At 37.7% G+C, this 12,291-nt stretch overlaps 1 protein-coding gene across 1 annotated transcript; it reads left to right on the plus strand.

The window, feature by feature from the left end:
• The first annotated feature begins 5,967 nt into the window (after positions 1–5,967).
• LOC149106939 (small cysteine-rich protein 1) lies at positions 5,968–8,899 on the plus strand. The gene is made up of 4 exons (XM_089298007.1): positions 5,968–6,097; positions 7,813–7,937; positions 8,082–8,203; positions 8,622–8,899. Exons 2-3 carry the CDS (start codon positions 7,820–7,822, stop codon positions 8,201–8,203), a joined length of 240 nt encoding a protein of 79 aa, XP_089154133.1. The 5' UTR covers positions 5,968–6,097; positions 7,813–7,819; the 3' UTR covers positions 8,622–8,899.
• Positions 8,900–12,291: the final 3,392 nt, after the last annotated feature.

Below are 12,291 nucleotides of genomic sequence, written 5' to 3' on the forward strand. Positions count from 1 at the left end.
CAAGCGGCGGCGTTTAACTACCAATTCTAGTATTCTGGCTAGAGAATTAGAAACAAACAAACAAACAAACGGATGCTTCAACGTAAATAGAAGTAACTGAAGGTGAAACCTGCGTGTGGAGTGAGGTGAATTGAAGAGAAGAAAACAGGAGGAAAAAATATTGCACATTGCAGTGATGGGAGGGAGAAAAATCCTTTCTGTTGTTCCATGCAGTTGATGTTGGTTGTAATTCAATGTCATGAAGTCAAATCTCCTAAATATAGCACCAAAAGAAGTAATTTGTCTCCCCTAACTTAATTATTATCTATTTAGCCATGTTTGCAGCCTTAAGGATCCATTCAGAAGAGTTTCAAGTCATAGCCATAATGGTAAAGAGACTCACATAATTCACAAGCAGCTTAAAGAAATATCAATAATTATATGTTCCAATGCACTATAAAGGGGGACGTGACCAGTGGTCTAGTAAATATTGTTAAACAAGTTGTTTCGAAGGGCGTTTTCTGTATTTAGTTCAATACTCAAGCATGATTTCCTGTTTTATTCTTAAAAGACACAAAAACGCATTTCACTGAAACATATATGGGAATATAGCCCCCATGTGAGAATTTAATAAAAGTACCATGATAATTATTATCAAATGAGTTGTATGATCTGGTATGTGTGTTTAACCAGTTTCAAACAATTCATTGCATGTCTTATGATACTTAACTTTAACATTAAGGTATAATTGATACGATGAGTTGTTTAGTATGTGCTCGTCGACGTCCATCTCCTTGTACAACAACCGTGAAGTTTCCTCACGCTATTCACCAACGTGCCCTTAGAGGAAGCAATACAGATACTCGCCGATATAGCGTTTGTCAATAACTGGCTCAGTGAAACACACCACTTGAACCTCAGCAGAATGGACCTTGCAGATCTTCTCAAAGCATCCACCAAAGACCAACTGTTCAGTTTAATGGACAACTTTATGAACAGACCAATGGCGTCGCCATGGGCTCTCCACTCGGGCCACTGCTCGTTAATGTCCTCATGGGATCCATTGAAGAAACTCTGGTTCATGAAGACAAAATGCCTTCATTTTACAAGAGATACGTTGACGACACTTTAACTATAATGCCTGACACAGCATCAGCAGCTACCTTTCTTTCGGTCCAGGCTGAATATTCTTATTTTTCTACCTATTTTAGACTGAAAATTTTCTTGTGAATGTTCTTAGATTATAGCGTATAATCTCTTGCAGAAATGAATTTAGCATCGAACATACGGCTAGCGCTGTTTTTGTTGTCTCTTGGCTAGTTCTGCGCGCTTTTTAGAGAAAGGAAGAATTTTATACGGTTTAGTTGAAAAGATAAAATTTCATTGTACGCAAATTTTCAACATCCATAATTGTATTCTTTTCAAAATCTCAGCCTCGGGTTGATTCTTAAAATCTTCTTAAAATTTCGCAAACTTCAGCCTCGATATTCCTACAAAAAATAAAGAGAGTATGGAAGATTGCTGTCAGCTGTCCAAACGAATAGTTCATCTCCAGCTCTTTCGACATATATGTTTTTCAAAATTTAAATGCATGGAGATCAACGGCTTTATATTGCTGGCGGAAGACGCTGAAAACGTTCTACTCCCGAATAAAAACGAAAAGAACATACAAATATAAAACCACTCTTAAAATCAAGTCCACCAACTGTAAATATTTGGAACTAGGTATTTTTATTTTCAACCAAAAACTCACAAATGCTCATAACTACTCAAAACAAACATAGCTTTCGCGCTCAAATTATTGACTACAGGTAAATGTCGGAACCGCTTTGAAAACAACGCCTTTCAAAACAATTGTAAGAGAATGTGATTATAATTCAACACCTGTTATGAGCACCTTTCTTAATTAAATGAAAAGTAATATTAAATGTTTTGTGTACGTCGTCAGGATCGATACAGTTCTTTCACACAAGATAATATATGTTGGCATATAGCTTTTGGTGTTTAAAAGCACAACTTCTTAGTTCGCCGGTAAGGCTGTGTTTTTAAACATAGCCTTAAATAAATCAATTTATTATGAGAACTTTACACATAACACTGACTAAGCAGTCGGTCTCAGTTTTTAACAAAAACGACACTAATCAAAACAAGTACAAGGAGGTATTTTCACCGTGCTTTTCATAGCGGCGCCCGCAATTTTCAAATATTTTGAATAGTCAGAAGGAATTTATCTTTTCGTAAATTGACCGACATTCTCTGACAACATTTGAAGAGTTATAAATGTTGTCAGAGAAGCAAACATGACCAAATGTCATAAACGTGGCAAACTGAATAAGAGTCAGCCATTTTATTTAACAAATAAAGAAGCCTCGACTGTGCTCTGTTCTGTTGTAAAGCACGCAGGAAGCGGTAAAGCACGAAAGAAGTGTAGGGGAAAACACGAGACGTAGTCGAGTGTTTTTCCCTACTTCTTGAGTGCTCTACCGCTTCCTAAGTGCTTTACAACAGAACAGAGCACAGTCGAGGCTTCTTTATTTGTTTTATGATAAAGAATCCGATAATTTCCCCACGCATTTGGCTGAATTTTCAAACCAAACTTTATTTTCCAAACGGGCAAAAGTGGCGTCAGCCGTGAACTGTTCTCTGATAAAGCAGGCTAAAATAAGCCAATCACAATCCTTGTTAGAATTGTTCAAATAATTTGATTGGCTAACGAAGCGACAGCTGTCAATCATAAACTGGACTTCAGCTAAGCTTTCAGTTTCGAGTAATGTTTCGAGTAGTTTGAGCGGCTCTCGAGAGAAGAATGATGCCTTCCAAGTTCGCTTTTAAGTTAAATTTTAAATACGGATCTAAAGGCAGGTGAAGGTTTATAGCCCAGAGGAATCCGGCCGTATTGTGGCCCATGAAAACGTGCACTTTTCCAGTGGAAATTACGAAACGCGGAGCTCAAAGCTTGCGGATGAAAATGGAAAATGCCGGCCGAGTTGAATTTGAAAGGAGCTACAGTTATTTACGGCTTGTAGCCGCATGCAGCAAGACTGCCCGAACTAGCGTAAAAGTTAGAAAGACTAAACGGCTCCCACTGGTTCTACTCCGAGCACAAAAGAGAATATCAGAGCAAGCTTTGCACTGACCACTCGTCGGTTCACTTAAGTTCGCTGAGATGACCGGAGAACGAGCGTTACTACACTACATGTAAGTGTTGTTTGAGCAATTGAGCATTTTTACAAAAATAAAGCTTCTCATCGTAAACAGAGACAGTTCAGTTGTTGTTTTCTGTCGTTGTTTTACTTCTTAAGTATAATTTCTGCCTTCGTAACAAATATAATGTCTTTTATCGAAGCACTGTTTAGGTTGAGAATTTGTTTATTTCGCTACGTGTTTTGTCGGCGGGAATCTAGCAAAACTTGTTATTTTAGTACAGTTTTAACACTAATGTTGCTAACAATGGTCTCTGTGAGCCATATTTCCTACAGACAAATAGCTCGTTTCCATTGCGTTTGTCTGAATCACAGGGGATGTTTAATTTGGGTCAAATTTGTCAAAATTCCCAAGCAAAAATTTGAAAGCCAACTTACCGTGATCAACCCGTGCTCTGTTCGCTGATAAAGCACGCTCTTTCAGCCAATCAGAGCGCGCGTTATATGGAAACTTTATTATAATTGCCCGTAAAGTTCACTAGCGTATTCAATAGAACAGAAAGAGCAATATTTTGAATAATGTAAAGAGGTACGTAGCATAAATTGGACATTAAGCCAAATTCGGCCTCACTCACTGAGCCGGTCTATCTGCGTTTGATAGTATATGTAGTTGCTCTTAATACCAGTGGCTTTTCTAAGTATCTTTTGTTCTGTGACATGAACAAATGGAGTTATATAGCACTGAAGAGATAATACAAAAATTGTTTTCAAGGGCGCCTAACGGTCTACTTAATCGACCCATCATACGTTCGATAGTTTGCACCCGGCAACAGGTGACTGAAATGTGCTTTACATCAAACAAGTCAAACCTCTTGCTCACCTATCTAGGCTTGACCATTTCTGCACTTGTACCGTAATAAAGTGAACAATATCAACTGACTTGGAAATCAGCCTTAACGTATAACAAAGGAATTACCAAGACCTTGGTCCGATAGTGATATCTAGGAACATTGTGCAACCGAGACTCACATCATCTAGAAAAGCTTTTGAGTATCATTAGTTTTGATTTGAGAATTTTTACAACGTCACAGGAAAGCCAAAAACGAAAAAGGGAGTCTCTAGGGGGACCATTGCCTTGTTTGGGGTTCAAAAGGAACGTTCTTTCGGGGAGCTGTTATTTTCAGAGGGACCATTACTTTCGGAATTCTGCGGTATATGTATTTCGAAATTAAAATGGAAGGAGCAGGGATCGGAACGGCTATCTATTGCTTTGGAAAGACACTGAAAACGTTCTACTCCTGAACAAAAAAGAAAAGAACATACAAATATAAAACCACTGTTAAAATTAAGTCCACCAAGTTTGGCTAAGTTTATCCTGCACGCCAGGGAAACTGTAAATATTTTTATTTTCAATAAAACACTCACATATCCTCATAACTACTCAAAATACACATAGTTTTAACGCTCAAATTATTGACTACAGGTAAATGTCGGAACCGCTTTGAAAACAACGCCTCAGTTTCAAAACAGTTTTTGAGAGAAACCTGTTAAGAGCACAGTCCTTAAATAAATAGAAATATTTATAGTTAATGTTTTGTTTACGTCGTCAGTATCGATACAGTTCTTTCACGCAAGGTAACGTAAAGAAACCAGTTTCATTGTTTGACCCGTCTCACTTTTCCCCCAAATATTTATTCAACTTACCTTAAACCATGGACATATTGCGCGCTTTCAGTAAAACGCTAATAACAAAAATGTACCGACAAAAAAACTAAAAAGGCCTGCCGCATACTAGCAACATCGAGAGGTTCTTTTCAAACTACAAAACCGCTCAAAACTAATAAGATAAAAATACTCTCCACCCAAAAATTATTACAAAATTAGAATGTCGGAAACCTTTCAACGAGTTTTGAAAGAATTATTAAGAAGGTTGTTAACAAAACAATTATTGGCAGCTGTTTCATAATCAGTACGAATAAAAATATTGTCAATAAGTTTATAGCCGCGGAAACCTTCTAGAGCAAAGATAGAACTATCAAAACAAAACCAAAAAGGTATTATTTATCATTTGTTACTTCCCTAATGTTCTTAAACATTTTCACATGATCCAAAGGCGACAGCTTACTCTAGGAATTCGGCCTTTAACAACAGTTCTCGTGATTTTCAGTTGCTCCGAATCATTTTTCCTTACATTTATATTCGTCCCCGGAGAAAGAATCCATGGCCGCACCCAAGACTTTAAAGCAGATTGATTAAAAAGACTTTTCTCGGGTTTGCAAGGAAGTTTATCCCAATGGGTATTACAGCTTACTTCACCTGTATCATTAAGAATATATTTATACCGAGAACCCATCGGATATCCTTGCGAGAAAGAGGGCCGGCGACTTGTATTTTTGAATAAAAAGTAAAATTATTGTCCTTTACCAATAAGTCTTAGGTAACGTAACGGGAATTCCACCACTAACAACTGGGGAATCCAAATGGATGGGTTTTACGTCTAGCTCTTGTGCAATCTATTTATCCAGTGTGAAATCTTTGTTACATTTGGGCTTACAGAACTAAGTCTTTTTTTGTCAAGCAAAAATATATAAGAAGAGAACTGAAATAAGGACGCAGGAATTTAAAAATGTTTAAACTGTTTAGAGATGAAACTTAAAATATTCATTTGGCCTTGGGGGAGATTCGAAATTAAAAGCATCCCCTACAGAGGAAGATTGCAAAATAAACAGCTATAAACGCACACCGCCAGACAGTTAATAATTTTGTAGTCAATGTAGCCAGATCAACATGTAGCAATGTTTTTTCACGTGTATGTTGTTCATATTCTAAAAGGCAACCGCCTCTCAAAAACGCATAAATTATGCGGCCTATGGGGAATAAATAAGAGTGTGTCTTGCAGTCTTCATCAGTACTTGAAGAGAGTATTTGATATTGCGTATTCATCCACCGTCTCAAGTTCCAATTTTCAAGCTAAGGTAGGACATCAAACTATGCTTCAGTATTTTGAGTTAAACAGAGGCCTTTGAAAGTAGCCTGACTTGCTGAATAAGCTTTGGGTTAGGTCGTTGAGGGTTAAGAGAGCTACGTCACGGTTGCGCACCTTGAAAATGTTAGCTTAAATTTTTTCAATTTTGTCGTTTGTAATCCATGTCAATCTGCTCCATCCTTAAAGTGCCACTAACCCCCCAATTTTTTTTTCCTTTAATAAAATCTACTAGTTTCTCTGATTACTTCAGCGAAAAAATTATCTCGATTGATAAAATCCCTGCGTTTCTACAGGCGTTTAAACTTGTAATTTCTACGTTCACGACTGCGCAAAGTGGGATCTGGGCCGGGCTACTAGAGACGTCACTTCGGGAACCGGGCTAAAACACTCAAGAGACTTTTGACTGAGCTTCGAGGGCAGTTAAAACATTTTGGGGTTATTTGTGATTCATATTTTATCAAAACTGGACAAGAACTTTAAGTGAAAGAACTGTATCATCTAGCATTACAATTCGGAGTCTAGCTACGATTTGCACGGCTGCGAAGTACCTATTTTTTCCATTTCGAAGAGCGGGTCGCCAGTCGAGATCGCCGCGTTGTATAATTATATTTAGGCCGGGATCGACAATTTGCCGGTCCATTTGAGTTATAAAGGTACAAACAATGACTGAATAGTTAGCTCACAGCTCTTAAAGAGTTATAAAGATGTCAATGAACACGAAGAGTTGGTAATTTGACTTTACAGAACGTGCAAATTTCGGAGTGTCAAAACACTTTTAGATTCAAGTATTAATTTCCCCCGAAATACAAGTTAAAATGCGATGCAGTCGTACTCCACTTCTGCCTACTTCTCCAGGTCAATGATTGAAATTAGATTTAACGTAAGAGATAAGCAGAGATGTCGGCAAACAATATTCGAAGGTGAAGTAACTTTTCGCTTCGTTATTGTCGACCGATCGTAGTATATGCATATTCAATTACTGTGTACGAACACAAGTTACGCAAATTTGCATATTCCGCACTAGTGAAATCATGGAAAATCCTTCGACAAGATCTTGAAAAGAGGTTCAGTGTACTTTCAGTTAAATAAATACATTTCTACTTCACTGTTATTTTGAATCAAATGTCCATTTTACGCACGCTAATAACCTCGGAGTCCTCGACTTATTAGTTTGCGTTTCGGTTGACTGACAAGCGCATTCTTCTTTCAGCATAACAATGTCCGTCGGTAGCTATAGGGTCGAATCTTAAGAGTGGATGCCTATAAAAATCGACCTAAATCGCCTATCAATGGCACAAGTCGAAAAATTGATTTCGCTTGTATTTTGCCCATAGATGGGTCCTAGTAAGAAAAGAAACGGACCATAGTTAGTTTCTGCTAACACAACTTTCTTTGGTAGAAAGACTCCTTTTACTCTTGGCTTCTCTGTTAATTCCGGCAGTTTTTCTGTCTCGCAAACCCTTTCTTAGAGGGACAGTTTCGTGACAAAGAAGGGGGTAGAATTTACCTCTATTTACATTATATTTGCAACTTTCAGATCTGTGTGAACCAGAAAACCAAAACTATATAGTTTACCAGTAGAATATTGCAGCTTTTTCAAGTGCTCTTTGTTTTCACGTGATCAAGCTACACTTGATCCTTAACAGAGCTCAGTGACGTTTTGATTTTCTAAGCTCACCGACTCTCTTTTTGTTTTTGTCGCAGAAACGTTATGGAAGCTAAGTTTCGTTTGAGCCTATTGCTTATCATTTTGGGGGCTCTTGCCGTGCATGGAGCACGCCTTGAAAACAAACTGGAGAATCCCTTGCCTGTTGGCGCTAAACGTTCAGGTGAGTGTTCCTTTGTATTGATAACAACAGCGTTTGTTGTTTGTATTCTGTTTAACTGACTTGTACAATACGTCTGAAGTTGAGTTTGGGAACTGAAGAGTTTTTCTTGTAAAGACCTAAACGATCCGTTCCTTTTTTTTTTAGTGAACTGTCAGAGTATGAACGGTATCTGTATGTATGGTAATTGCCCCGCTGGAACTACATTCTGTGGTTATGATCCATACACGTGTGGATCTCCTCCAGGGATGTGCTGTTGCTATGATTAAGTACGTATGAATTTGATTGTAACCCTGACCCTTAAGTAAACTGTTCCTAGTATCATTAAAAGTATTCTTTTCATTTTGACCATAAGGGAATGGTTATCGTAGATATGACTGCAGATACGTACAGAGCTATACCAATTAGCTAAATATTCCTGGTGTATTTTGTCACTTTCTGGCATTGAAATATAATAGATAATATGTCCTTCTCGCACCTGTAGTTTTACCACTGTTGCTGAAAGTAGATAAAGATGTATTTGACTATATGGACGTAAAACATGGAAGATATCTTTTAAGAAATAAAAATTATTAACGTGCAATCATAGAGCCGCTACTGACATAACCTCACTTCTCTTTGACAAACGGAAGCAAAATTTACAACTGATTGAAAAATCACAAGTTTTTCTTTTCTTTTCTATTTCAGTACACGCAACAGCTGGGCCCTGCTGATGGTGCTAATGATGACAGCCTTAGATTAGTAGTTAAATGTTTACATGGAAAAGTAAACGCTTAAGTAACTATGTAAATGCGAAATTCTGAAGTCAGGAATTGCTAGCAACGTTTAAAAATAACTAAAATACATACATAAACATAAACTTTATTTGAGTGTCGGAGTATTTAGCTAAAGATAACTAATTGGGGACAAAATTAACGAGACTGTAATTTAAGCATAAGAACAAATAAAGGCTGAATCATCCGAAATTGTTCGTCTTTGCTCTTTTATTATACCAAAGGAAAGACACGTAGTTAATACTGGTACCCCTCGATACAAAGAAAAACGGGAAACAGAAGTATCTCTGCTTGCTCAGTTTTTAGAGCTTTACAATTTACGCTTACAAACCGAAGACAGGAGTTAGTGGGGTTTGCTCAAGTAGCGTGGTGTGCTGAGAACACCATTATATCACACCGTATTAGTATATACAATCATACCAAATTATGTCCCTCAATAAGGTATTCGTAAATTGTTGTATGCATCTACAAGGGCACACAACGAGGCAATTTACCAGAATTCATCTCAAGGGACCATCAGTGATAACTTTTATTACTTTCATCTACTTTTTTTTTATTTTTAATGCTACTTTTTATATTTTGAATTTTTATAAATATGTATATTTTATATTTTTATATTTTAAAATGTAAAGCGCTTATGAATATTTTATATAATTAGCGCTATATAAATTTTATTATTATTATTATTATTATTATTATTATTATTATATATCATGGTCCAAACTAATTAACAAATAAGCATTGTTAAAAGTGTTTTCTAGTGCAGGTATCATTTATATCTTATCTTTTTCCCGGCAGAAATTTCTGAATTCCTCAGAACGTTCCCTGTAAACATTTTTTCTTCAATACACATAACATAATTTTCAGGACAAGAAAGTGCTTGTTAGTCTCCTCAGTCTAATTTCACTCTAAAGGGGAGGAGGTCAATTTCTACCAAAAAATCCTACACTGCAAAAACTGAGGGAAAAAATCGTTCAAGGCGAGCCTTGGGGAAAAAAATCAAGGAACTGCTTTCTACTATATAGGTCCTGTCCTTTACTTGAAATAATTCTTGCCCAAGCTCTTGCCCACCAAAACAAATCATGCGCAACCAAGGGGTGAGAAAAAATATTTTGCTTCATCGTTTTCCTAATCAAGGTCAGGATTTTAAAGTTCAGCGACACTCCTTTACGTAAACAAGAGTCTGGTGCCTCGGCCGCCAGGTTGCTGGCTGGCATACATGGCTATAAATTGCTTGTGTGCTTTATGATATTATAGATTCAACGTAAACAAATAATAACTCGATTTTCTTTGTTAAAGCAAGACTCATTGGGTTATTTTGAAAGGTACGCTAAAGTAGCGGGTTAATTCGACGGTGGGGAAGAAACCCGCTCAAAACGGGCTCGTGAGCGTACCAGAAACGATAATAACACAGAAAAAGACAACACATGACAACAGGTGAAATTTTTAACAGTTTCCTTCACTTTACTTGCACTTTACGATCGGATTTAATATCCATGTAGTACGTTAAATTAGGCTAACTGTGGCTCCAGCAAATTAACGCCAACTTTAAAACTATATACGACTCGGACTCCGAATTCTTGGAAAGACTCGTTCGTAAAGCCTGGTTTTCAATTATTACGACATCAGCACAAACACAAACAAGGGCATAACGGTAGTGGGGAAGCCCACGGCATTAGCACGTAGGCAAGCGCAGACTGGGCAAATTGCTTTATTTTCGGTTCTATACCTCCTCGAACAGCACTTGCGGACTTTCGCTTATGTTATGTTTACAGCAGGGCGTTCTCACTTGACATATGCATAAGCACAAGAAAAACAAAAAAGTTTGTTCTACTTATGCTTGTGCTTTGGGCTTATGCTTTTGTGTTGTGGGCGTCCTCACTACCGTGTGCTTTTACTCATTTGACGGGGAGGAGGATAGTCTTGATGTACCAACTTTTTTTTTCAAAACCAGCATGCATGCATGCATGCATGCATGCCTCAGAGCTAATAAAGGTAGCGCTAACATTATAAAGGACTAATCGTTCTGTCTAACCAAAGCGCCTTTTCTATGCGCAACCCAAGTGCTATTCTCTCACCGCTGTGCCTTGCCTAAACTTTTTGTTAACTCTAGGTAAAACGTCAGTGCCCAAGCGGGCTGCATTCAGCGAGGATTAAACTTTTCCCCAAGAAGAAAAAAAGAAATTAAAAAAATCAGGTACGTACATACACACATACACTTTATTTAGACACGGTAAAAACATCAGTTATAAGATTGAGATTTAAAAAAAATCTGATTTACATGCTTGCCGTGTGGGAGCACGAGGAGGACAATTTGTAATTTATCTCATTTCTAAAGTTAATAAACTTGACCTAATGGCTCTGACTTCAGATGGAAGGCTATTCCACAAATGCGCCCGCGACTATATCAGAAACTATGTTTCAAAAAATCCGTTCGGGGCTTAGGCAAAGCCAATTTGTTATTTAATATTTCTGAGTCCATAGTCCGTGCTGAAGGGTTTAAATAGGCCTTTCAGGTACTCCAGAGACTGATCATTCAAAGTTTTAAACATTATTTAAAAAAAAAAAAATTCAAAATCTAGCTGTCGTGGTGGAAACATGTTAATGAGACTGCCAGGGTTATCTTCTCTGGTATAGGTGCACTTAAAAGGTTGAGGCCGTTCATCAGCGAAGATGCAGCTATAGTGCTACATAAAGCTATTATCGAACCATATTTCGATTATTGCTGTCCTGTGTGGGACGATCTCAACAACGAGTTAGCCGACAAATTACAAAAACTACAAAATCGCGCCATTAGGGTTATCACCAAATCTGATTACTATTCTAGCAGTACTGCCCTCGGCGGTAAGCTAGGATGGGATAATCTTTATATTACGTCTCAGGTTTTTTGCGGATAGTTCCACCCCGGTTTGCTTGCAAATAGTTTTCATTTTGTGGTATATGTTTAGGCTTAGCAATTAACGCACAGCACTCCCAACGGGATAAAACTGCCCTTCACCACCTGCTTTTTCAATTTTTTTCAATTTATTCTCGATGCCCTGTCGAGTCGAAACGGTTTCAGCTCCTTATGCTATTAACTTATCTCGACATGGAAATTCAACTTCACAACAAACTCAGTCCTCTGACAATGTAGAACAAAAGCGATGTAAAACGTCTAACTTCGCATTCGTCCTTTCGCTCACACCGCCTTGTATTTATATTAAAAGTCATAAAAACAATATTCGTTATGTTTTTTGAAAATACACTCGTTTGAGAACTCCAAGGGTGTAATGCTTTCCTCTTGTTTTGCGTTTTACGCTTTCATTGTATACATAAACAATCAAAAAATCAATTAAAATCAGTTTTTGTCAGACAGACAGGCGTGCACGAATTCTCACATTATAAATTGCTAGCACCTATTAAATTAATGTGCAGATCCGTGCATTGTCGGCGTCAAAACTGAGAAACGAATACCAAACCTGCATCGGAGGCTTGCCCGATATGGAAGCTGGTTGTTAGGCGGCATGCAATAATTAAACCCCCTCAGTGGTACAAGGAGGGTCGAATGAATACCGGCAACCGCCCGCCGCCGAGGCGAGCCGAGC

The sequence above is a fragment of the Orbicella faveolata genome, unplaced genomic scaffold, assembly GCF_042242905.1.
Source record: "Orbicella faveolata isolate gen_17 unplaced genomic scaffold, um_ofav_v1 contig_3, whole genome shotgun sequence".
In the NCBI taxonomy this organism is placed as follows: domain Eukaryota; kingdom Metazoa; phylum Cnidaria; class Anthozoa; order Scleractinia; family Merulinidae; genus Orbicella; species Orbicella faveolata.